At 41.1% G+C, this 26,025-nt stretch overlaps 2 protein-coding genes across 4 annotated transcripts; one reads left to right on the top strand and one right to left on the bottom strand.

The window, feature by feature from the left end:
• The first annotated feature begins 2,318 nt into the window (after positions 1-2,318).
• On the top strand, positions 2,319-7,394 carry LOC103475186 (GTPase IMAP family member 8). Of its 3 annotated transcripts, XM_017308322.1 has the most exons (3): positions 2,320-2,781; positions 4,655-4,963; positions 5,039-7,394. In XM_017308322.1, exons 1-3 carry the CDS (start codon positions 2,703-2,705, stop codon positions 5,605-5,607), a joined length of 957 nt encoding a protein of 318 aa, XP_017163811.1. In that variant the 5' UTR covers positions 2,320-2,702; the 3' UTR covers positions 5,608-7,394. The 3 variants fall into 3 exon arrangements, with proteins under 3 accessions (XP_017163809.1, XP_017163811.1, XP_017163810.1); XM_017308320.1 differs by having other exon boundaries at positions 2,319-2,781; positions 4,655-7,394; XM_017308321.1 differs by lacking the exon at positions 2,320-2,781 and adding an exon at positions 2,823-3,553 and having other exon boundaries at positions 4,655-7,394.
• On the bottom strand, positions 6,733-26,025 carry LOC103474948 (period circadian regulator 2). Its single transcript, XM_008426232.1, has 22 exons — positions 25,877-26,025; positions 21,158-21,689; positions 20,309-20,401; positions 19,945-20,099; positions 19,745-19,866; positions 18,457-18,658; positions 18,011-18,062; positions 16,888-17,030; positions 16,025-16,103; positions 15,815-15,921; positions 14,664-14,817; positions 14,463-14,571; positions 14,112-14,379; positions 13,512-13,671; positions 13,296-13,432; positions 12,999-13,205; positions 12,672-12,917; positions 10,780-11,846; positions 10,477-10,690; positions 10,031-10,262; positions 9,797-9,947; positions 6,733-9,068 (listed from the first exon to the last, which is right to left on the bottom strand). The coding sequence occupies exons 2-22, from the start codon at positions 21,586-21,588 to the stop codon at positions 8,913-8,915; spliced, it is 4,485 nt and encodes a 1,494-aa protein (XP_008424454.1). The 5' UTR covers positions 21,589-21,689; positions 25,877-26,025; the 3' UTR covers positions 6,733-8,912.

Below are 26,025 nucleotides of genomic sequence, written 5' to 3'. Positions count from 1 at the left end.
TGGTTAAACCAATATTAATTATTGGCTTAATTAAAAGTTATTATTATTAATTTAAGTATTTTACTCTGGGTTTTATCCAATCACTCAAAATGTTTAGATTTTATTCTTTAAACCTTTAATGCTTAAAATAAGGAATAGTCTGAACTATTTTTATACACATGCAGGCTGGAAACTTTCTTCCTATTTCTTCAGGAAACCTGCTCTTCCTGTTCCATGACTCTCTTTCTGCCTGACTATGATAGAAAAAAGTAGAACTAAAGCAAAGTTTGCAGGACACAATAACAATACACACAACCAGATTAATTGTATTACAGTCTGACTCTACTGTTGGGTCTTGATGTCACCTGTGTAATTATTTTTAAAGATAACTTTATTTATTGTTACTATTAAACTAAAATCTCCAGCATGGGGAAGTGGGGTGATCTCGGCTTTTCTCGACATTTACATTGGAAAATGTGTGTTTGTCAGAACCCTATAAAAAGGAAACTGCCCAGAGATTGGGGGGGGACCTCTTTATGATCAGGCCAAGATTTCCTTGTAATTCGAACAGTGTAATAAACCAAAGTCCAGCCTGCAGAGCTTTATTCCTGAAGCATATGGAAGACACTGACAGAATACACAACTACAGTTGTGTATTCTTGACATTTCCTCATCTTCAACCTCTAACTCTTTTATGACAACAACCTGTGTGTGCGTGGGCATAGGTGTGTGTGTTTTAGTAGTGTGACTGTTTCAAAATTCCAAGGAAGCCCTCAGCGTTGGACCTTGGAACCATATGCCTTCATATTAAGGTGTCACTAATTTTTGCAGTTCAACAGAACAGTGTTTACAGTTGCAGCGTTTAAACATGCAAGAGGAATTATGAACAAGAAAAGTCAGGATTGCTCCCTACTTGGATTTATTTCTGGAGAACTGTCTAAATAGCCCTTACATGGCCACATTTGGTAAGTTACTTCCAACAATTTCTGCTGAACATTATTACCTCAGTTATTCTTGAGAATAGGGACCAAACAGGTCCTATGAATAAAGCACAAAATTTGAATAAAATATACACAAAATAAAATTTTTTCAAATATCTTACTAAACTAACCTGGGATATGTGAGCACAACAATGTATATTTTCCAGGTATTTGCTGAATATTTTTTTCATTTTAAACATTGTAGTAGGTGGATGGTGTCTGTTCCTGGAGCAGAACCCAGTACATTATAATAGTTTAAAACAATTAAAGGAATACTAAGATAATATATTATGACAATTAAGTATAAGGATTCATATAAATAAATATAAAAGTATCAATAAATTGAATTAAAAATCATTTTTATATATATTTCCAACTCCATTGAAATTTGTCCCTAGTTTTTGTCAACACTGTCAGACATGAAAAGAATGTAAAAAAAAAAAAAAAGTCAGGCATTATTGGGGGGCACCAGAACTTCTGAGAGCCCCATGACCACTTCCTTTCTCTTCCTTTGCTAAGAGGACTAGTTAGCTCTGGTTAGCTTGTTATTCTTTAGTTTTTTCTTCTGTTTTATTCCTAAGTTGCTCGTCACAACCATGACGTGTCAACACCATTACTGACAATTTACAAAACTTTGATGAAATTTTGTGAAATAAATGCTTATTTTTAGTATACTGTAAAGATGGCATGGACCTGACGAGCTACAATATGGCCTCCTTCAGAATAACATCATATAAATTGAGGTAGTTTGGTATTTTGTCAACTCCGTCAGATGTCAACTCCATCAGAGCGTTTGTGACTCTTTCAGTGAAATTGTTGAGAAATCTCACTTAAATGTGTAATTAATTCATTTTAATGTATTTTACATAAGTTGCATTACTTCACATGTATCAAATATTTCTTTTTACTCAATAGTTTGTCACCACCTTCAATTCTGTGTCAACTCCGTCATGCACTGTCAACTCCGTCAGATGGACTTTTTGTTGTTTTTTGTTTTAAAATAATATTTCTTTTGTTTCTTGAAAAGCATTTGTCTGTAAAAAAAATTGTAAAATATCACTAATAGGGTATTTTAAAAATAATTTGACATTTATTTTTGTCAGATGGTGATGACAAAATTCTGGGGCAGGTCGATTAAAAATGTAATTTAAAAAAAAAATGTTGCAACTGGGGAGCCTGCACCTTAGCATATTTACATTTCCAAAACATTATTTGTCATATTTGCATACATAAGGTTGAGAATTTTTTTTTTTTTTTTAATTGGGAAACTTAAAACCCATTTTGTCCCTATTCTCAAGAATCACTGATCTGTATTATGTGTATGACTTAAAGATACTGGATGTTGGTCAGGTCCCAGATCAGATCAGTCCCAACTGGTATTACTGTTGCTGGGTGAGGCAGAAAGTGGGAAGAGCTCAGCAGGAAATGCCATCCTCTCAGGAAGAGCCTTTAACAGGAAAACCACCCGGAGCTGCCGGAGGAACGCCACCGTCTTAGGGCTCCAGGCAAATAACTCGGCTTACAGAACTTCCTCACTTCAATCGAAAGTTGTCGATACTAACTTCGAGCTCCCTCCACCAGGTGGCAGTGGTGGACACCCCAGGGTGGATACGCAACTCCACTGCTCCACACTGGGTGTCTAAGGAGCTGGGGAGAGCTCTCACCCTGTGCCACCCAGGACCCGATGTCATCCTGCTGGTTCTGTCCACCTCCTCCGTGTTCGGTCAGGACGAGTGGAGAGCCATGGAGGCCCACCTCAGACTGCTTGAAACACCCATCTGGAGTCGCGCTATCATTCTATTCACTCACGTGGACCAATTAGGTAAGCAGTCTTTTGGATGAAAGTGACGTCACTGTCATAATCAGGAAACGTTGTACTGCAAGCATTCAGCTGCCATGAAAAGAATCATCAGAGGACGTTTGTCGTATCATGTATTGTATTGATTTTATATTTAACATGATCAGAATTTTGAATTTTTGTCACGATAAATTATCATTTCATATTAATGAGCTAAAAAAAAAAAAAATCAAAACTGGCAGTTATGTGAAATTTTATTTTTAGTATTTTCACCTCCATTTGTTCCATGAGAGCACCATTATATTCGAAAAATATAATTAAACACAGGAACTGTTTAATTATAAATTCTAAAAGTCATATAAACCTCACTTTATGAGAAAGGGGTGACCCCCCAGAAGCCTGTTGAAAATGGGAATGATTTTCAAGAATTTGTGTTTGTTATGTTATAAATGTGCAATGCAGTCACAGCCATACAAAATCTAAAAAAGAAGTAATAAATAGTTTATCATAATTCACAATATCACCACAAAATATTGCGATAACATTTTAATTTTAATGATGCCGTCTCCTATAGCTTTATGAAGAAAGAATCAGTGGTATGTTTAAAATCATACTTCTGATTTCCATAACCTACCAAACACACCACTGACCCTCCATATTCAGTGACCTGTTTTGGCTAACTTCAGTATGCGTCATCAAACATGTGAGCTCATCATGACAACCTAGATGTGTTTTCTCTTTAAACAACGAGAAGGCAATAATTTCCTGGCTCAAAGTGTCTTAAGCGGCTATTATGGTGGGTTAACTGTAAACCAGGGCTTCTTATGGGTACACAACCTCTGTTTAGATGTAATTAATGGTATTCAATGGGGATTCTGCTACTTGTCCGTTTGGTCGTCGTAGAGAAAAACATGTTACTGGCAATGTTGTTCCCAGATCTGATTCTGCGTTCCAGTTGTTGACCATACTGAAACACAAAGTCTGTCTTACAAGTCATAACTCGGAGTAGGCGGAGTTGCTTTTTCTTTCCCAGTGGGAAATCCGACTACGGAGGGCGTTCGAGTTTACTTTTCTGATTGAGAAGTCCGAATTTCCCAGTTCTGAAAACATTCTGGAACGCAGCATAAGAGCTAACCTCTGAGGTTAAAAGCGTCAACTATTTAGGTCTCGTTTCTGACATCTAGAGGCCAACAGTGGAATTGCACGTTGCTGTATTTAAACGGTATTGTGTTGAGCTGACACCTGATCGCTACTTGAAGACAACATCCATTGGCGCACACAGTCTAATAATGAGTCAAACTTGCTGAAAGTCATAGTGTGAAAAATAATTTGATTCCACTAATCACTAAAATTCAAACAGACCGTAATAAATGTTTGGAGGTGAACTTTGGAGGAGTCCATTTTCTCCTTAGCCCAGGTAATAAACTTCTGAGGTTGTAGCCCAGGTCCCGGATACAGGTTTGTGTGGTGGCACGAAGATTCTTGATTGTGCTTTGCACAAATAAGGCACACTGTTAGCGGACAGCTTTAGCAATAACTTTATGTGTCTCAGCCTCCTTGTAAATGGTGTCTGGCTGTCGGCTGGATAACTGTCAAGTCAACAGTCATTTCTGTGTTAAGCAAAACTTTATTGGAATGTTTTATGGTATTTTATTTTCATGCACAACTGAGTTTTGAGGTTCCATTAGTTGTGAGCCATAAGCACCACTTTTTGATGATGTTCTAATTTTCTGAGAAGCACTTGTACTTTTTCTCATAGAAAAGTTCATAACAGTACAAATAAGCATCCATATTTCCATGTCTCTCTTTGCACAGTATGTTCCCTAGTTTGTCACGTTCATTCCTTAGCATTATCAGTTGAGGCTAAGTTCATCTGGTGAAGGTCTGCATCCCACAGGACACCTGTCAATCCAGGAGCATATACAGCGGCAGGGTGGGACTCTGCAGTGGCTGCTGGAGCGATGTGGACACCGGTACCAGGTTATGTCCAGCCAGTCCAGTATGGCACAGTTTCACTTTGGACAGCTCATTTGGAAGATTCGGAAGATGGCAGAGGTTTCAGAGCAGATCAGAGAGATATCCTTCAGAGTGAGAACCCAGCTTGGAGTTCCGAATGTGAGGGTGGAACAGCGGTGGAACACGAGGCAGCAGGTATATGATAATCGTCCAGGACAAAGACAAGAGAGTGGCTCGGGAGGGCAAAGAGGTAAGAACTGTTGTCTGTCAGGCACTGCTGAGATTTGTGTGAAAGAACCTGACTGTGGTGTGTGTGTAACTGCAGGCACAGACGGTTGGAGGCCTGCACTCAGCCTCATCCTGCTGGGAAGGAGGAAATCAGGGAAGAGCTCCGCAGGCAACATGATCCTGGGCAGAGAGGAGTTCCAAAGGGACAAAAAGACAGTTCAGTGCGAAGCGGGGCACGCAGAGATCTCAGGGTGGTCTGTGACGGTGGTGGACACCCCTGGGTGGAGTCTGTTTGGTCAGGCTAAACCTACGCAGGTGAAGAGAGAGATCCTGAAGAGCCCATCGTTCTGTCCTGCTGGGAGCAAAGTGATCTTCCTGCTGGTTGTTCCTGTGGACTCATTCTCAGAGAAGGACAGGAAGGCTGTGGAGACGCACGTCAGAGTGCTGGGGGACGGCGTGTGGGGGAGCTGTGTGGTGCTGTTCACCTATGGAGACGCACTGAAGGGAAGGACAATTGAGCATCACATTAAAAAGAAGGAAGAGTCTCTGCAGTGGGTGCTGGACATGTGTGACCAACGGCATTTTGTTTGTGATACAAACATGAGCGACCCCACGCAAGTGGAACAGCTTCTTGAGATGGTATACAAGTGCAATTTTAAAACATGACTTTTCCCCTAAATTAAAACTATATTTATCTTATCTGGCTCCAGGAAGACTCTTGTACTGACACAGTTCTTTTTAACCGTTTCCGAGTCACGTTGGTTCCTGCGGGGTTCCCCTACTGTCTTTAAAAATTTGATAAATGTGCAGGAAACATTGATTTCTGCTTTTTTTTACAGGTTTGTTCCGTCTGTCTATCAGCAACAGCAGCAGAAGCTGCGTGTCACAAAGCGTGCAAAGACCAAATATACAGTTGGGTCCAGTTCTAAACCTTTCCACGAATGAGTTGATTATATACTTGGCTGGTTGGCAGGATAGTAGTGTGTATGTGTGATGAAATTAAAATAATCCAGATGCAATGCAGGATCAGGTCTGATAACATGTTGTGGATGGCTCATTAAATGTGCCACAGAAGCCAGGCTCCACCATTAAGTAAATCATTTTGACCTGCTCCGGCTTGAATTTTGAGCTATGGAGCTAAATTCTAGCAAAAAAATAAATAAATAAATTGGTCTTTTAACGAGTAATTTGAAGAATAAACAATCTGAATTGCTGTGTTATAAATACATTTTGTCTTCAAGTTATTTTGTGAAGCATAAGCATCAACTTCTTGCTGGGTTTCAGATGACGTAGCAATGGCGTCAACCCAATGCAGATGGAGGGCAGGAAGTACATGCAGCCCATTTATTTCTGTTGATCCAGCATCAAAATGCCTAAAGTCTGTGTCCTGTACGGTTGTTCCAACCGTTCTAAATAGAGAGAAAGATAAACGTAATTTTCGTGTTTCGAAGGTAGTTGGTCACAGGGGAGTTTATTTTAAAAAAACTTACAGAAAAAAGAGAAAAGTGAATCAACAATCTTTGTCCTACAAAGACTCAACATTAACATACAACTCCAGCATGAATTTGGGTTTACAGGAGCTAAATAACTTATTTACCAGGAGATCCAAGCACATAGAAATAACATGAGTTGGTTGTTAGCGATAGCATAGGCTAATTACTCAAAATAGCACAAATTACTCATCTGTAGGTACCTAAACTTGTATTGATTTGGGACACTCTCCTACTTATTTTTAGAGATGAGCTGAGCAATGACGACATGAAACTAAAAATAAAAACAAAGCCACAGCGGTTCCATTACTGTAGTTTTATTACAAGTTTTCAACATTCGAACTTTTCAGCTACAAAAATGCACAGAACTGTGCTAATTTAATATACTGCAAACTCATACAATGGAAATGAGAGTTTACATACAGTAACTATTAACATCATTGTGTTCAGGTACCACATGTGTGCATTTACAGAGCAAAGGGAGCGGGGCCCCGACAATCAACCAGAATACTGAACAGCTTCATTTCTCACGTTTCTTCTGATGTTCCTGCATTCTTCACAAACAGGTACATGTTAGAGGCCCCCTTTAGAAATAAACTGAACAGAAATAAATTAACAGTAAAGAGACAGAGACAGTGTGGTTGCCATGGTTGCTAGTATTTTTTTGTGCGTCGACTCAGTGGGAAAGAAGGATGGAGTCCAAACGCATGTTCAGAGATTCTTACATGAATCACTCATCGCTCTGTTCCCAGAATTCACACACATCCTATGATCTGCTTACAGTGACCTAGGATTTACTTAGAGGTAGCGTACGTTGCCGGTGACGCTCCAAAAGCTTTTACCTTCGTTGACACACGCACGCACGCACACATAAAAAAAACAAAAACCTCAAACGCGCACAAGGAAAATAGAAAAGTAGGGGGAAAAAAAGAACAGAATAAGAAAACTAACTGAAGAAAGGTGAACAAAGCTATTGGTCCAGTCTGTGTAACATTCACAGGCCCCCAGCTGTTCTGCATTGTAGCACCAAAGTTGTTCCCGGGTCCCATTACTGCTCCAGCTGCGTGGCTCTCAGTTTCCTATGACTTCCTGTTAAACGATGGAGAGAGGAGCGGCTCCCTTGAGGTAAATGCGCCCCTCTGATTTGCTACACTTGTTCATGTTTTCCAAACCAGCTCAAAGTCAAACACTGATCTGAACTGCAGCTCTCAAAGAACTCAGTTAGCTAAATTGCAACACGCACACGCCTAATCACAATAGCAGTAATTAGAAACATAGCTTGGAGAAAGACAGTCTGGAGTTTTGAACTGAGATCGCTGTGCATAACGCCAAACCTCCCACCTCTTTGTTTTACACAGTGTTGTAGTGATGCATCACTTAAACATGATGAAAAAATTACCCAAGAATTTTTGTTGTAGGCTGAGAGTTTGTACAAATATAACTTAAAAAATTCACTTGTAAACTAGGCCTCTTTCTTTAAAACCTTTATTTAAAAGCATTGTTTTTCAGATGCTGATTGTTTCTAATTGCAAACATAGTTTTTGGCAGCTTTTCAAGCTGTGACAACTCTCACTGACGGCGTGAGCTTCAGCGTCAAAGTTAAACAATCCGTAGTGCTTACAATCATACTTAGAGTGTTAATATATTATCTCATAGTAGTATTAATTTGGCTGTAGCTTAAATTTATTTTGGATCTACCACCTATCAAAAATAATAGTATTCTTTTAATAAATATCATCTCTGTATCAGATTGTCACCACTGAGGCGAGTTTCACTCAGCCCACCAATGGTCCTCTTGAGTCAAGTGCTAATACTGCTGTACGCATTCATACGTCACACGCTCAGGTCCAAAGGTTGTAGAAAAATCTTAATTTATTCATGACACACAACTGTGAGACTCGCAGCTCACAAAAAACAACAAAGGACGACTGTTTCTCACAAATCCTGATGGGAGGGGGTCTGAAGGAAAACACAAACAGGACGTGGAGCAGCACAGCATTGTAACAGGAATGCTGCAGAGCTTCACATGGATTTTTTTTTTTGGTCACTTTTTTTTGTTTTGTAAAAATAACATCTTTAAAAATTGTATATATTACTAAGCATCAGTTTCACCTGTATCAGAATAAATGCCCTGTGTTTGACAAAAGACAGAAAAATGGTTCAATAAAAAATGAGGAGATTTTTTTGTAGAGACTGTGTGTTTGTGTGTGTGAAACAGAAAAAATACTATAGGTAGGTCCCAGCTACAAAACTCTTACAAAGCTCTACTACCCCCCCTTGTGGGGTAATTAGGAACTGCCGTTGTACACGGTCCAACATCCACACACACACAAACACAACTGGCACACCTCTTTGAGAATTGCAGTGGCCACACTGTGCTCTTCTTCTTGTTGTGTGTGTGTGTGTTTTAGGCACGTCCAGGGTGTGTGTATATGCCTTTAAAGGTCCATGAACCATTGTGGCCCGCCCCTCGTTGGCCCCTCAGAAGCCAGGGTCCGGCTGAGGTTTGGGCTCCTCTGATTGGCTCTGGCCTCTCTGGGTGTCTCTGCCCAGATCCTCGCCCAGTTCGCCCATGTCCATGTCGGGTAGATCCTCCTCTATGGGTGCAGCAGCAGCGTCCTCACAGTACACACACTCCTAAAGACACACACACACACACAATGTTAATTGTACTGTTTCTGTCAGATAGGGCTGCAGCTAACAATTATTTTAGCAATTGATTTTGATGATTAATCGGATTTAAAAAATGGATTAAAAAATTCTACAGATTTTTTATTTAACCACTTGAGCCTTTTTTATATGCAAATAAAAAATTTCAATTCCTGTTTTAAATAAGGAAATAAATGCATTCCTTTAGTAAATCTGAACCGGGTGAATATGAAACGACTCCACTTGAGAAGTTTTGGCTAAAACAGACAAATGTGTTTTTATTTAAAATGCAGAATAAATGTATTTTTGTACAGTTTTGGCTTTTTTATTGCTTTGAATGTGTTGTTTTTTTTCCAGCAAGTGGAATTTTTGTCAACAATTAATCGATACACCAGTAAACGATTAATCGATTACTACATGACTTGATGATTACTTCAATAATTAATTAATCATGGTTAATTGTTTCAGGCCTATTTTACAGTGTTGAAAAAAAACTAAAGAACAACAAGGTAGGAAATTTACAACATTTAAGGAGGTTAACGACTCTTATTCAGCAAATACCCTCTGGAGTTTTTAGTCTTTTATTGAGAGTGTATACTCCAGTTAATGATTACTCAATTACTAAATTAGTAGACAATTATTTCAATAATCGATTAATCATATTAATCATTTCAGCCCTCTGTCAGTAAAGGCAGATTGTACTGTGTGATCCTGACCTTCACATTGATAGCTGCGGGGAGGCCTCCTCTCCTCATCCAGGGATGCTCCTCCACCAGCTCCCGCCGCTGCTCTGAGGTGAAGTGAGGCTGACTCTTCTGCATCTGCCGCAGCCTCTCCTTGTCTTCTCTCAGCACCCTCTGAATATCCCTGTTTTGGAAGCAGTTGTTGAAATAAAACCCAAACAGAAGACATCAAAGATCGTAACATTTTGATCTCCGACAGTAACCCACCTGGATGGCATTTGATACGTCATCATGACCTTGTCGTCAGCGTTGGCCATGAGCAACCAAAGAGGCTCCTGCAGAACGTATTTGATTAAATGTTCCCCTTCCCCCTGAGCGGACACTTTGGGCTGAGACTTGCTGCTCTCTGAGCCGCCTTCGCTCCTCATCTTGACTTTTCCCTTCAGGTCGTGCTCCAGAGAGTCGATGCTGCCAAAGTACTTGCTGGTGTTGCTGCTTCCTACAAGTTGTGGGAAATCGACAAGGAGGAAAAATAAGTTTCATTTAGGGGTATTGGTTTAAAAAGAGCTCAATACGAATCCATGCCAGGTATTTAGAGTTGGTCAGTTGTATAAAACTCCAACCAAAGATGTGGAACAGGTCAGAAGAGTTTTTCTAAGAACTGCATATATTTTTCTCATGAGCTTAAAGGACCTGGATGTTTCTCAGCTCACCTGTTCTGCTGCCAGACGCTCCGCTAGCTGAGGTCCGACAGTCGTTGGATCCGGAGCCTGATGCCGAACCTGAACCCAGACCTGAGCCCATGGAACCTGAGGTGGCTGACCCAGTGCCGGAGTGAGCGTCCTCCTGCTCCTGTAACAGGATGTCCAGAAGGTCACAGGACGAGGAGTTGCCGTCGCTGTGAGGCCCGCTGCCTCTGGGTTCCAGCTGAAATAAACGAAGGAAGATCAGTTAGGACACTTCTCAGTCTCAAGATGAAGTTCTCAGGTGGGCTCTGAGCCTTCTACGCTTCTCACCTGTTGGTGATTATCAGTCTTGGTTGCAGCTCCACCCTTGTCTCCTGTTGCCCCCGACACAACTGCTGGACCCCCAGCCTGGACTGCGGTGCTGTCCTGCCGCTCCAGTGAGCGCTGCCCCTCCTCCATGCTCAGCAGGTTGAGTTGCAGTGGGGAGCTGCAGCGCGACTCAAACAGGGGAGGGGAGGTGGTGGGCTCCCGGGCCCCCGAGGCGGGGGTGGAGGAGCGAGAAGCCGCCCCCTCTCTGGGCTCTGCTGTGAGAATTTTGGGGGGCTCTGAGGCTATGGTGTAGGAGAAAGGCTGAGCTGGGTAGGGGGCTTGAGCCACAAAGGGTGTCTGCACTGGGAAAGACGGCTGGGCGGTGAAGGGCTGCTGGGCAGTGTAGGCAGACTGGGGAGCCGGGAATGGCTGCTGGGTAGTGTAGGGGGCCTGCGCAGCTTGAAACGGGTGCTGGGGGGAAAAGGCGGTCTGCACTGGGAATGGCTGCTGGGGGGTGAAGGAGAGCTGGGTCTGCAACGGGTATGCCGCCGGTGGCGTCTGAAAGGCCTGCTGGGTAGAGTAAGTTGGTGGGGGCTGGGTCTGCTCTGTGAACAACGTTGGTCTGGGAGCGGCGCAGAGCTGGCTCATCTGATTCAACTGTCCCATTTGGGGGAAAAGGTAGTTGGGCAGCACCAGAGCCACAACCGGTGTAACAATCGGAGGGGGGAATGGAGTGCTGGTGGGGGGGGCTTGGGCGTTCAGGCCCTCCCCAAAGGCAGAGGACTGAGACGCATCGGGGCGGGACCCCTGAGCTGGCGCAGCGGGCGTTGGGGGGTACAGCGGATATGCAGGCACCATGGTGGGGTAGGAGACGTTAAAAGCTGACTGGGACGCTTCAGACGGGGACCAAGATGTCTGGTTGAGACCCTGAAGAGGGGGCCGGGGTTTGCGATTTGACACGGCGCTGTCAGACGAGTCAGGATGCTTTATCCGCGGTTTCTTGGACTTCCTATTGCGGTTGCCTTTCTTGGTGGTCGTCTCTGGCCGGGTTGGGCCTTGTTTGGCATCTCCCTGTTGTCCAGTTGAATCTGAGGAGACATGCAGGAAGTGAGAAAGGTGGCAATGTGTTGCCATGCAATTATACCTGCAGGATTCTTCACATTTGTCAAAGTGCAACCACAAACTTTATTGGGATTACAGGTGGCACACCCTGTCAAAACCCTGCATTCAAAGTAAAATGTGAAAAGTAAATGGCCGGTACTTGTACAGCGCTTTATCAAGTCCATAAGATTCCAAAGGGTTTTGCACCACAAAAGTCATTCACCCTTTCACACACATTCACACAACTGTTTGCGGTAAGGTACATTGTAGCAGAAGTGCCATCAGGCCCTCTAACCACCACCAGCAGGTATGGCGGGTAAAGTGTCTTGTCCAAGAGCACAATGACAGAGACGGGCGAAGCTGAGGTTTAAACCAGCAACCCACCAGCCTGAGTCATCATCTCCCCAAAAGTGTGCCGTTCATTTGTACTCAACACCCTGAATTAATGAGTTGCTAGTTTGGTAAATGCACCAGTTCGAAGCTGGAAATTATCTGTGCTGTAAACAACCGTCTCCACGGCGAAGAGATGGCTGAAGGAGATAGCTGTTGATGTTAATTCTATATTTGGAAGCAGGACCAAAATGAACTGAACAGCTTTGTTCACTTCTTCTGCTGTCATTACTAAAACTACAGGCAAACTCCAAATATAAAATGGGGCATGAAATCGACACCATTGATCACATCGTTTTGGTCTACCACATAAAAACACAACAAAAGACACAACAACGTGTGGTTGAATCTGGACATAATGCTAACTGGGTATGCATAAAGGGTGCAGATTGAGTCTGAGTCTGATACTGAACATGAAGTACCTTCGGTGTTAGCCGGGCCTCTCTGGTTGTGCAGACATGAGGAACATTCCTTCTGGAAGCTCCTGGCGTTGCGGAGCTCTCGGCAGCGGTTCAGGAAGACCTGCTCCTCCTTCTGGGTGTGGGCTGCCAGGACCTCCTTCGTGAGCCCCAGTCTCTTGTAGGCCTCCTTCTCCTGGCTAGGTGGAGACACCAGACTGACCGGAACAGCGGGGGGAGCTGGGCTCTCTGCAACATCTTCGATGATCTCTGTAACAAACGTCAGATGCAGAATACAGTCAGACGAGTTGACTTTGGCTATGCGGTAGTTTTAAAAAGTTTGAAACTGACCAGACTCTGGTTGAGGCTTCTTGTCTCCCACATGAACGATGGTGCTGCTGTAGCTGCACTGTGAGGTGATGGAGACAACACTTTCAGCCTTACTGGGCAGAGTGAGGGGCGCCAGGGTGCCCCCCACCACAGCAGCTGCCCCAGTTGGTGGCTTCTTAGGTGCTTTCATGTTTGACAGGCCTGGCTGGGTGTCGAGCATCAAAGGATCTGCAGGAGATCAGGAGGGATGAATACAGTGAGACAGAGTAAAAGGTGGACTAAAACAGAGCGCTGTGTGTTTACTAAAAGTCTTCGAACCTGGGTGTGTCCCCTGAGCCACTTGCATACCATCTTCCGACCCCCTCTTGTCGTCATCCGAGTTGGACGACGTGGTGTTGGATGAGAACTGGTACTTCCTTTTCACTGTGATGGGGACGTTACAACTCTCCAGATACCTACAGGAAGAATCAGCGATAGTTTAATCCACAGAGTTCAAAGGTCAGGTAGACAGAGCAGGGGTTCCTGGTCACACACCTAATGACGCTGTCGAGACAGCTGATCTGCTGGTAGGAGCACACAGTCTGGTCTTTGAAGGTGAAGTCGTCCATGTTGGTTCCAGTGTTGTCTCTGACCTGTGAGGGGGGGGCGGAGTCCCGTACACGCACACCTGAACTCCTCTGGGCTGCAGACGACCCTGAACGAAGAGAACAGGATGTCAGAGAACACGTAAGGAGAGCGACATAAGATTTTTGCTGCTTGTACTACTCCGAAATGTTAACACATTGCAAATAACACAAAACCTCACCCAGTATTTTCCATCTAGTTTCCAGTGCAAATATCTTAATACACTTGAAATAAGACAAGGCTAACTTACAAGTAGCTTCTCAGCAAGATAATAGCTTATTTTCAGGTAATAATTCCTCAATATTGATTAAAAAAAAAAAACAGTCCCACTGGCAGATTATTTTATTTATAACATGACAGTTTTTTCCATGTTCCAAGTCAAATAATCTACCAGTTGAACTGACACTTTTTGTATTAGGACATTTGTACCCAAACTTCAATTTACGTTAAATTTAAGGAGGTTAAAAATCATTAATCACTTCAGCAAAGTGGTTTTGAAACTGAACTTACCGTCGCCGGTCTTCCTCTGCTCGGTTTTGGGCTGCCACACCGACGAGGAGCGCATGCAGACCTGAGAGTCCTGATTCTTCAGCATGTGGACTCCCTTACAAATTTCCTGGAAGGTCCTGGACGGCTTGGTCTTGCTCGTCTCCTCTGCCGTGTTCCCTACTGGGATGTTCCCGTTGCTTTCGCTGGATGAGCTGATGCTCACCTGTTGCTCGTGGGAACCGTTGCTGCCGTAGCTGCCATAGCCGCTGGAGCCCATGTTGTGGACCGGCTGCAAAGAAGCAGACCGTTAAAAGAAGGGAAAAGGTTTTCCCATTCGCGCATAGAGTTAACGTGAAAGTGTGTTTGACGTACTTGGAGGAGCAGCCTGTGGATCTGTTCGCTAATTTCCTGGATGTCTGAATTCATCATTTTCCCTCCGTGGAAAGCTGGTGCTGCGAAAACATCTTCGTTTACTGGCCCCCTGAAGACCACAGACATGTCAGGTTATTCACCTCTTGCATATGGATTAGTAAATAATTTCCACATTTAAAACATCAGGAGGGAGGTACTCACGTGCGCACTTTGTGCCTCCCGATGACAAAAGACACCTTGCGGCTCCAGGGATTCACAAAGCTGGACCAGCTGGTGTCGATGGTGATATACTCGCCATTTCTCGCACAGAAACGGATCGAGGAATGATCGAACGGTTGACCGGCGTACTGCAGAACTGCAACACAGTGATTAAATGCAACAACATGATGAGTACTCTAACTTACTGGATTCAATCTTTGTAGCTACATGCAAAACCTACAACATACAACCACAATCTTCAATTCATCTTTTATAATTTCTTGTAATAGATGAAAACGATGCATAATTGATGTTTGAATATTGTTTTTACATATAACAATCTAAACCATTATTAAGAATATTTTTTCATTTATCGACTTACTTTGATCCATTCTCCTTCGCAAAACATCTCAGTCCTAGATTTTTTTATTGAAACTGAACCTCAAACTGAACCAAAGTCTTTTTTGGGTTTTTTTCCTACATACATATTTCATCCATCAAATTTGTCCCAAATTGCACTCATTCACTATTCAAGTGTTGCATGTAACTTCCCTTAAAAAACTACTTTTGGGGATGTCTCTGCTGCTGCAATATGTTTTACCTTGAGGTGGTAATTTATGCTTGAATAACTTCAATGATAGGCTAACTCCTTTTTGCAAAACTTTTATCAATGGTCTTTAGTCCAGCTTCCAATAAGATTGTTTTTGAAGGAAAAATTAAGGAAAAATTAACCCCCGGATGGCCAACAGAAACAGAGAAACATCGTTTGAGGATGTTGCTTGTGGGTCAGTTTTATGGGCGTACCAGAGGTATGCAACGTAGGTTCTAGCTTGGGATTCATATATAACCTTTTTTAAAAAAGTGATTAATTGAGATAAAAATTTTAACATGAAAATATCTGTGTAATCAGTTAATCAAAATTAATGCATTAAAGTCCCGGGTCTGGTTGTTATTTGTCAAATAACTTTGTGTCATCTTTATGACACAATCTTATCTGAGTTTGTCATGTAAATACACCAAAGTTCTATGGTGGCACCAGGTCAAAATGTGAAAAAAAAAAGTTTGAAGGTGTATGGAAATATGCAAAACTAAACTAATTAGAACATAATCAGCATAATCTCACTTTCAGAAATTCAAAAAAAGTGCTTCCTTACTTTTGCGATGCACAGCCAGCATTAAAGGCCGGTCACTCGGGTGCATGTTGAGCAGAATGGGCGTCCCGATCAAGTCTTGGGGGAGGTATCCCAGCAGAGGCACCGCCCTGCTCAGCAAACAAAAAACAGCTGTTTCACAATACAGCTCTAAAGACTTCATAAAACAAAAAAAACATGCAAGGCCCTTCATAACCGTGTTCTTTCACCCACCTCTCATCGACATCCTGGAACACACAGTTAGGAGTGTGTGTGGTGGTAAAAATCCGTTTGTCTGGAGGAATCCTGGGAGCTACACAAAAAGGAAAACAGCAACAATTGGTTGAGGATCAAAATAGAAGTATTGCCACCACAAACAAACAAACAAGAAAAAGAGGTCACGCATTCAAATATGTCGTTGGATCGCCTTTATCTCTGATTAAGGAATGCATTTGCTGTGGCGTTGATTCAATAAGCTTCTGCAATGTCACAAAATGTTGCATTACTTTTTTTTTTTGCCAAGATCTTGCATTGACGATGGTAGAGTTAGACCACCATGCAAAGTCGTCTCCAGCACATCCTAAAGATTCTCAATGGGATTAAGGTCTGCACTCTGCGTTGGCCAATCCATATGTAAAAATGATGCCTCATGCTCCCTGAACCACTCTTTCACAATTCTATCCTGATGAATCCTGGCACTGTCATCTTTGGAATATGGCCGTGCCATCAGGGGGAGAAAAAAAAATCCACTAATGGAATAACCTGGTCATTCAGTATATCCAGGTAGTCAACTGACCTCATTCTTTGAGCACATATTGTTGCTGAACCTCCACCTGACCAACTGCAGCAGCCACAGATCATAGCAACTGGCCACTTTTTTTTTTTTTGAAGAGGCAGCATAAGGCAGTGCAGTGTACGGCTTAAAGTCACTCGATCTAATCACCGCAAAAGATCTGGGGTTTAAGTCATTTAATACCTTATATGAACTGGTTTTCAGGGCATGACATAAGGCTCGCCATCTGTTCAATATGATCAAACACAAAACAGAGCAACAAGTAATATTTAGTCAGCGGGACTGATAGGACCTCAGTTCTCACCTTCATATCCAGAGTGCACCCTCTCAGCCAGCAGGAGGCAGCAGAACTGCTCTTCAGACAGCTCAGCATCTTGAACCTTCATGAGGTAGGGAGTCATCCGGAAAGGATAGTACTGCAGATCCCCCTCACGCTCCTTCCCACCACTGTAACATCAACACATGGTTGGAATCAAGCTTTTTATTGGCCATTTTTTGAGTCAAGACCTTATATGAACAAATTTTAAAAATGTACATTACTTTAGAATTTATTCTGATGGTTAATCGGATTAAAGAAAATGGGCAAATCATGCAGATTTTTCATTCAGCCATTTATTCCTGCTAATAAAATATTAAAAATACATGAAAACGCAAATAAACAAGTTGTCAATTTTTGTTTTTAAACAAGAAAATACAAATTTAATTGCCTAAAATGCAATAACAGTATTCCTTTATTGTACGCTTGATTGTTTGTAGCAAAGTATGCATCTGCAGCTAAAAAATACTTCTAACATCAACCTGTGAAAAGCTCAGCAATTTCTGCTTTATGTAACATCAATATAGCATAGAGCTGATCTTTGGATTAGATTTTGAATTTTGGTAACTGGATGGATAATTTATTTTATTTTTTTACAGAATTTGAACCAGGTGAAGATGAGACGGCCACTTTCTGGGTAGAACATATTTACAGACAGAGAAGGTTAAATGCAAAATGTTTGTATTTTTGCAGTTTTGGCTTAATTACATATCTTAGGGTGTTGTTGTCTAAGTGAACGGCCTTTTCCTGAGTCTGCATACTCCAGTTAATGATTATTTGATAACTAAATTAGCCGATGATCATTTCAATTGATTAATCACAATAAATTGTTTCAGCTAAAAAACTAACGAGGCTTACCACAAGTTCACCCAAATTACATATTTGAAGTTGAATTAATGAATCTACAATGGATTTCTTTCCCAGTTTTCAATTGTAACACATAAAATCTCACTTTTATACCCTAATCAATAACAGAAGCGGCCACTAGGTGGGGATAAAATTAAAAGTCTTTCAAATAACTTGGTGCCCCCCCACCTCCACTTGCACTGACTCAAGGTTTGTTTTGAGCAGGAAACTATGGATCAAAGCAGCTGCAATCTTTGTCACTCACCTGATGCGGCAGAAGAAGGATTTCTCCTGCATGCACTCCGTAGGAGACGACTCTGAAGAGACAAAGAGTCAAGAAAACATTTTATTTGACTGCTTCCAGTCTGTTGAGCATTAATATTCCAAACTGAGAGAGTTTTTTCGTTCAAGTTGAAGCTTCTGACTTCCCCGGTGTGTATTAAGAATCTAGACGATTATATGACAGATGCATGTGCTGGGAAATATGTAAATGTCTTGACTAATTAAACACACGCAATGTCTTCCATCGGCATGTGTGTGTGTGGGCGTTGAGGCTTGTGAAAGAACTAGATTCATTTCTCACAGCCTGGCCAGGTGGGTTGTGTTTCATGTGGACCTGCAACGTGCACCTTGCTGGCATTGGAAATGTATGATCTAAGTATGCAGTGCAAGTAAGTACTAAAGCCTCCTTCCATCGTTATGGCTCGGTACCTGCGCCGGTGCACATGCTCCACGAGGGCAGGCGGTACGGCGTGGTAAAGCTGTAGAACACGCTGACGTCCTGAGGCGTCAGGAACTCCACAAACTTGGCGTTGTTGAAAACTTCCCGCTTGCAGTTCAGTATGGAGGCGGCCTGGTCGGAGATGTAAACTATCTTCCCAGTGATGAGAGACACCGCTACGGCAAAAATGTCCTGGAGGGGGGGAACAGAAGCATTTGTTAGCAAGCTGTGGCCAAATAAAAAAACTTATGAAATTATTATTTCAATGTGTCAATAATTGGAAATAAATACAGAAATAATTTATTAAATATAGAATTATTTCTATGGCTCTTAACTAAATGTTTTGATTTTATTTTAAAAACCAGATATGAATATTTAATGATTTAATAAATTATGTCATGCTGAAGAAACATCACGGATTAATTTAAACTGACAACTTCATCCATCAAACTCAGTGGGCGGAGATCAGGGCAGACCCTGACGTCTGATTGGCTCCTTCAAACAGCAAGTCAAGACAACTTCTTCCACATTTGCTATGTGGAAGAAGTAAATGTGGCAGAAGGGGTCAGTGAAGTTACTGACCCAGTGAAGTTACTGAGGTCAGTAACTTCACTGGGAAGTGCAGAAATATCTCAAATCTGTAGCTGAAAAGCTGAACCTGTTAAACCTGTGCTTCTCTATGGAGAGAACAATGTATTAAATAATTCGCTGAAAGAACAACACACTCAGAACAGTAATTACCTCCAAAACTGCAAAAATAAAACAAAACAAAAACATTTTTAGAAAAGAAGAAAGGGCTGACACTAGCATACACTAAAGAAATACTATGCGACTGCAATTTAGGCAATAATACATTTACTTCACATTTCAAAAAGGAGTTGAGCTATTTTTTGTATTTAATGTTTTTCTAATATTGTATAAAATAAGATTAATTAATTAGTTAAATAAGAAAAAAACAGCAGAATGTGCCAATTTTTTATCCAATTAATTGTCAGAATAATTAATAGAATATAAAAATAATGCTAGTTGCAGCTCTAAAAATTAGTGCCATGGAAATAATTATGCAGTTTCTTAGATGAAATAGTTTAAAGGTGCAACGTAGATATTTTAAATAAGGAGTTTATATGTCTTTCCAGCAAAACTTTCTAAAAATGCTTCTGTACTGGACTGATTAGTGCTACAGCTGTGATCTACTTTGAGCTGCTTTTTGTTTCAAAATCCCAAGCTAACGTTTAAGACCCACTGCCTCGATGTGATGTGAACAGCAGTCACACTTACTGTGTTTTTCAGGGTGTATTCTGAAGTGATGGTGTTAATTTCTTCAATGGTGTATGAAGTCACATCGAAGCCAGGAGGCTGACTGTCATTAATCATCAGCATCTGGTAGTATTCCTCATTAGCTGTGAAATCGAAACATATTTAAATATTAATGTTGAAATGCTCATGAAAAAAAAAAGGCTGATGTGACTGAGCCTTACCTTTCACCTGTTTGATACACCGCAGCGCATATTTGAGCGTGTTCACAGTGTTGGATTTGCCCTTACTCCTCTTTTCTGGAGGCAGGTGCATCTTGAGCTCCTTGAGAGTCTTGAAGAGCTCCTTCTGAGTCTTGGCTTTGGCCGACTGCTCGCTGCTGCATGACGTGACAGGGAAAGATGCGCAGGTGTCAGAAATTACAAGGTCTCACCAGAAATGTCATTAAGACGAGGCAGAATGAGAGGGGGAGCTGAAAACACGTGGACAAGCCTCATGCCGGGCTTCCTAGAACAGCGCATCGAGAAAAATCCACATAGGCAGCTAAATCCTGCATGAAGTACCGCACTGACGGAGCCCCGTACTGACCTGCAGCCGCTGGTTGAAGGGTTGTCCTGCTCAGAGCTCACCAGGCTGAAGGCATTGGAGCTGCTCGGGGGTGAAGGACTGTGAGAGTTGGAGCTGTAACCAACGACAACAGCATGTTATTCAGGGGAAAACCTTGCAATCCTCTTAAAAACAACTTCAACAGCTCAGTGGTTGAAACACGGACCAGGCTGGGATAAGCAATTGACTAGTTAGCATGAAAAATTAAAATGAGTTTGATTGTTTTCATTCTGACGATTTACATTTTTAAAGGGCAATTTTGTTTACAGAGACATTGTAATACATTTTATTTCATTGATTTGAATTGTTTTTTTTATTTCTGTTTTATTTATTGTTTTTGCTTATTGTGTTTGGATGTTTAAAATATCTTCCAGTTCCAGTGATTTTTCTTTACAAAATCAAAGTTTATTGATCTGAGAGATTGAGAGAGCATTATTATGCCATTATCGATAAAATGGTCTCAAAACAACAGTATCAGTGTTTATCAGAATAATTACTGAGATAATTTATCATCCAGCAAATTAAAGCTGGTTTTGGAAAGAATATGTATGTAATGTACAAAAATAATATGAAAATTCTTGCAGAGGAACAAATTTGAACCAGGTTTATTTGACTCCTCTAAACTGATGAACTTCTTAAAGGGATTTAATTATCTTGTTCAAACAAATTGAACAATAAAATATGTCGCAATTCCATTTATTGGCTTTCTCGCTTTAGATTTTTGATTCAGTCAGGAGTGGAAACCCTGCAGAATCTCCGACGGACCTCACTTCCGTGACCTTGGTCGGTCTCGGCCCCCCTGGTGATTCTCTGCATCTAATGAGGCCTCACCTCTTGTTGCTCCCGGATGACTCCGTCAGAGCAGAATCCTTCTCGATGCCATTCGAACTGCCCACTGACCCGTTGCCGTGGGACTCATTGCTGTGCGATTCGTTGCTGTGGGATTCTGTCCCGCTGCCGCTCGAGCCGCTGCCACCCATCTCTATGTCCTCGTGGAGAGGCGTGCGCTGATGCTTCCTGTCGTCGTGCAGGGAGCCGAGAGACGATGGGTGCTCATGGCTGCTGTCACTGCCCTCGGACGCCAGCCCCAGCTCAGATCCTAGTTCCACCCGGTCCTGCCGGCTGCAACCGTCGCTGTAGCTGCTGGCCATGCGGTGGAGTTTGCTCATAGAGCCACGCTGGGAGCCTTGGTCTTCGCGGTTCCGTTCGCAGCAGTCCAGAGTGGAGAACCGATAGAGCTTTGGGTTGCTGTCCTCAGACATGAACTGGCAGGAAATGCAAGACTAGGTTACTTTCCACATGGCGATACCATGAGGTGCATGGCATTGAGATGGAAATGGAGTCGATGCAGCTGAGGTGCAATCTGAGGGAGAAGGGAAAAAGAAAAAAGATTAAATTACTCATCCAAACCCTGAACAATGAAGTATGTTTCTATTAATAGCAAATCAATAGTAAGGGGGAGCAGTCCTGTAAAGAGAAGCAATCAATAGGGATCAACTCCAACCATCCATCAAATCTACAGCAGGTTCCCTTTGATCTGAGCAGACAGGTTTCACTCCCAGCATCGCTAAAAGAGCAAACAGTGGATAAAACATTCCCTCCAGAATGTTGTGATGTTTTTTTTTCTGACTGTTGTGGCTTAAAATGTCTAATTTTGCAGCACCTTTTTCAAAAAGTTGCGTTCGAAGTTGCACATTTTTTGTTAAGCTTTATTTTTGTCTGACAAAATGTTGGAATTATTCACATAATATTCCCAAAAAGAGGCAGGATTTTAACAACTAATATTTAAAGTGCCTACAACATTTTCCAAGTACCTTCATTCATTCAAGTCGTTCAAGTCGACATGAACTGTACACGAAATATAAGAACATACTCCACACCTCTAGATGGGTTTTGGAAAAATGTACAAAAAGAAGAAAAAAAAGGAGGGAAACATCACATGCATTTTATTTGGCAGGTTCAGGTTTCAATAAGGATTGTGAAACGGGATGTTAAATTAGATATGGGTAAAGAGGACTGGTCAAAATTCAGCCAAGTTGCAGTGATTGGTCAGAAAAGAAAGTAATGCAGAAAAAGTTAATGTGATTTGTCAGATTTATGGGAAAGTTGCAAGAATTCGAGAAAATTGCAAGTCTGCACAAAATCTGATTGTTGAATGAATCTGCATAAATAGTCGCGACACAGAGAGACTGATAAAACGACAACAGTGTAAAGTTCACTTCATTTCCCACACAGAAAGGCAGCCATCAGGTTGATGTTTAACCTTTCCCAGAGGACCAAAGCCCCTCACCATTGTGATCTTCTCAAAACGTTAAAGGTTAGTCCACTGGGATGAAAATAGCACTCTGAAAACACGACCGAGCACTCACACTTTTTAAAGGGAAACCAAGATTAATAAAATAATTTCTGATATCTTCATCCAACCAGTAGTTTAATGAGACTGCATGAGGCGTAAACACAGCACAACCCCTCCTAGAGAAATAACCCAAGAAATCAAATTAAAATTTCATTTAATAACTGCTTAGATCATATTTCCGTCCTCAAAATTAAAACAATAAATGTTATAGAAAAAATTATTACAACTGTAGTTATCAGTATTTTGCATTATATCAGAGCCAGCTTCATTATTTCTTGCTTTTCTGTCCTGCTGCTTAAAACTGTAGCAACACAATCTGTTTCTGGCAACTAATAACACAAATTTGTGTCACTAAACAGCTTGAATGCTGGGAAATGCTTTCATTTCTTTCCTATTGATCAAGTTGTGCAGACGCTGCCAGCTGAGCTTTAATTAGTCTAACCAGCAAGTATGAACAACCTGACATTCATCATTCAATTAACTGAAAATCAAACAGGGAAAATAAGCCTTCTGTTGCAAACTTTCACTGCATAATTGCTCCACATCATTTACAACTACTTTTTCTTAATCATATTTAAATAAGCCACTTCCTGCAAAAGTCTCAGTCAGATATCTGTTCTCTGAAATAACAAGGATAAAAACAACAGCAATAAATTTCAGCCTCCTCCTTTTCTTCCCACATCTTCCTCTGCGAAAAAGACCAGGAGCTATTTATGTCCGTTCAGGACCGATCGGGAAACCCTGGCGGCAGGTACTGAAGCCAAATCCAAGCTATTTCACTGTTCTCCTGCTGGCCTGGATCAGGTTGCAGCTATTTATGTAAGCGCGTACATTCAGCAGCTTGTCTATTCTGTGCACTTTACATAAGCCAATTTTATGTAACTTCTGCTTTTAGAATACGTTTTTTATGTGTTGGAGGCATTAAAAAACTAACAGGTTTTATAGCTAGCTCTCATGCTCACTCTTGTTCTGTAAAGATTACCGGCTGATAAGTGTTACAGAGTGAAAACAGCGGAGTTGTTCGGATGGATTTCCTATTGGCTGCTGCACACGGCCAATCAGAGAGCAAGGAGTCTTGACATTAGTAGTTATGACACCAGCAAATTAGGACACTACAATAAGGTAGTAGCTAAAAAGCACATCAGCAACTCTTTATAATGTGAATTTAAGAAGAAATATAATGTTTTAACAGATTTAATGGATCTGGGTTATGGCTGGGTTATGGCTTATACATATACATATATATATGTATATATGTATATATATATACATATATACATATATACATATATATGTATATATCAGAGTCACTCAGATGATTTGCTGTATCCACAAAAGTACTGATCCAAAAAGTAATAAGTTCAGAAATTCTAAAAAAAAAACTAGGTTAACATCATACAAAAAAGCAATTTTACTGGATAAACAGCAGATACGCAATGAAATTAACTTATTTCTCCCAATTAAATGTCTCTACAATTGTGGATTCAATTGATTAAAAAATATCTAAACATCTAAATCCTTCATAATGACATAGTAGAAGTGCTCACTTATAGTTCAAAATCTAGGAATGTAGACAACCACAAACCTTAAACAGCATAAGCAAATGGGACACCTTTATATTTTCAACAGCCTCAAAACTTTTAGATGCAAGATCTGAACTCACCAGAAAGACTGTAATCCATTAATATCACAAGAAACCCCACAAGGCAAAAATAAGCAAAATGCCTCTTTAAAGAAAAATGCCTTTAAAGTCCTTTCAGATGCATTTCAAGAAATACAAAGACATAACTCTCCAAGCAGCAAGTAAAGTAAAATAAATGACACAATGAAAGTGACGCGCCTCTGCTTTCATCACAGCCCAGTTTCAGAGTGAGCGCTGATCCAGCCAAGCACACTAGCACAGATCTCAGGCATTATACAACTTGGCTCCAGTCACATGGATTGTGCTATAGCTCAACACAAAGGTGGAAGCCCTGTTTCATAAAACCACATGTTTTCCTTTTCTTTTCTCAGAACTCATTGTTAAGGCGTGCATTCTTGCACATCATTTTAAACAGAAATGACAAGAATTTAATTATCTGAGCCACACAGAATTTTGAATGGAATTTATTACATATCCCCCTGAAGCTGTAAAAGGAAACAAAGACATTCCTATTATTGTTAATTTTCTTGTTTCTTAACTGGAATATTGATAAAAGTGGATTAAGTGTAGAATTAGGTTAGATTTTTTTTTATATCGAGTCTCAGATATTATACCTAACAACATCTGTTGATGTTTGATGACTTCTGTAACACAGCCAAGATGATTAGTATTTGTCCTAAATGAAAAACTCTCAGTGGTAATGTTAATACCACATTTATACCATGATTAAAATTTAGCTCAAGATTTATTGTTGGTTCTGTAGGAGTGAGATGGCATTGACATCCAGATCATGTTTAATAGCATCAATACTTGAATATAATCTTCAGGAAATGCTTAGCAGGGGATTTTTGATGTTATTTTATCAACAGGCCTTTGGGATTACCCTAAACTGGATTAAAATAAAACTCTGGTAAATTTATCCATCTTTAAATATAGACAATCTGAGGATATGATGTATACATTTACCAGATAAAGTGAAACAATATCAGATTATAATTACTGAACGTATACACGTTCTATTTTATAAGTCAAATCTGGCACTCCCATTGTCTCAACAGGTGAAAATGAGGTACTAATGTGACTGATTAACACCAATGACACGTCGAATATAGGTCTAATATAATGATCAATACATAGATATAGATGTTCGATGTAAGAAAATAAGGCTAAAATGTGTTTTTACTAGATATTTGCAGCCCTCCCTTCTTTAAATCCCAATGACCTGCTTCACAATCCACACACACGTTGACCTGCAATCCAGCGCACGGTACACTGACACAGTTATGTAAAAGTAGGGTTATCGTTAAAAGAAAACCACAGATAAAGCGCTTTTTAGCATCGGACGTGTTAATCGGCTAAAACTTGCTTGCTTCTTGCTAAGTGAACGGACAGAAAACGAAAATTAGTAATTTTTAGTGAATAAAGGAACAAAAAGTAGAGCAGTCGCGAATTTCGCGCATGCGCAGATACGTGTTTTGTTATGCAACTTATTTTTTGAGCTTAAGTCTTAAACCTAGCTAAAACTAAGAGGTTGAAACAAAGGAGAACCAACCTGTGCCGTTGATGTGAAATCTCTTTTCCTCCGGTGTCCAAGGACAAAAAAAAGCCAAACCTGCAGTTGAATAAAACATACGTTTAAGGCAACCAGTATTCCTCAATGGGAAAGCAGCTTCAGACTGACTGACTGACACGGTAGCGGTC

This window comes from Poecilia reticulata, linkage group LG13 (genome assembly GCF_000633615.1).
Source record: "Poecilia reticulata strain Guanapo linkage group LG13, Guppy_female_1.0+MT, whole genome shotgun sequence".
Taxonomy (NCBI): domain Eukaryota; kingdom Metazoa; phylum Chordata; class Actinopteri; order Cyprinodontiformes; family Poeciliidae; genus Poecilia; species Poecilia reticulata.
Note: the sequence above shows the minus strand (reverse complement) of the source record. Positions and strands in the feature narration are given on the sequence as shown.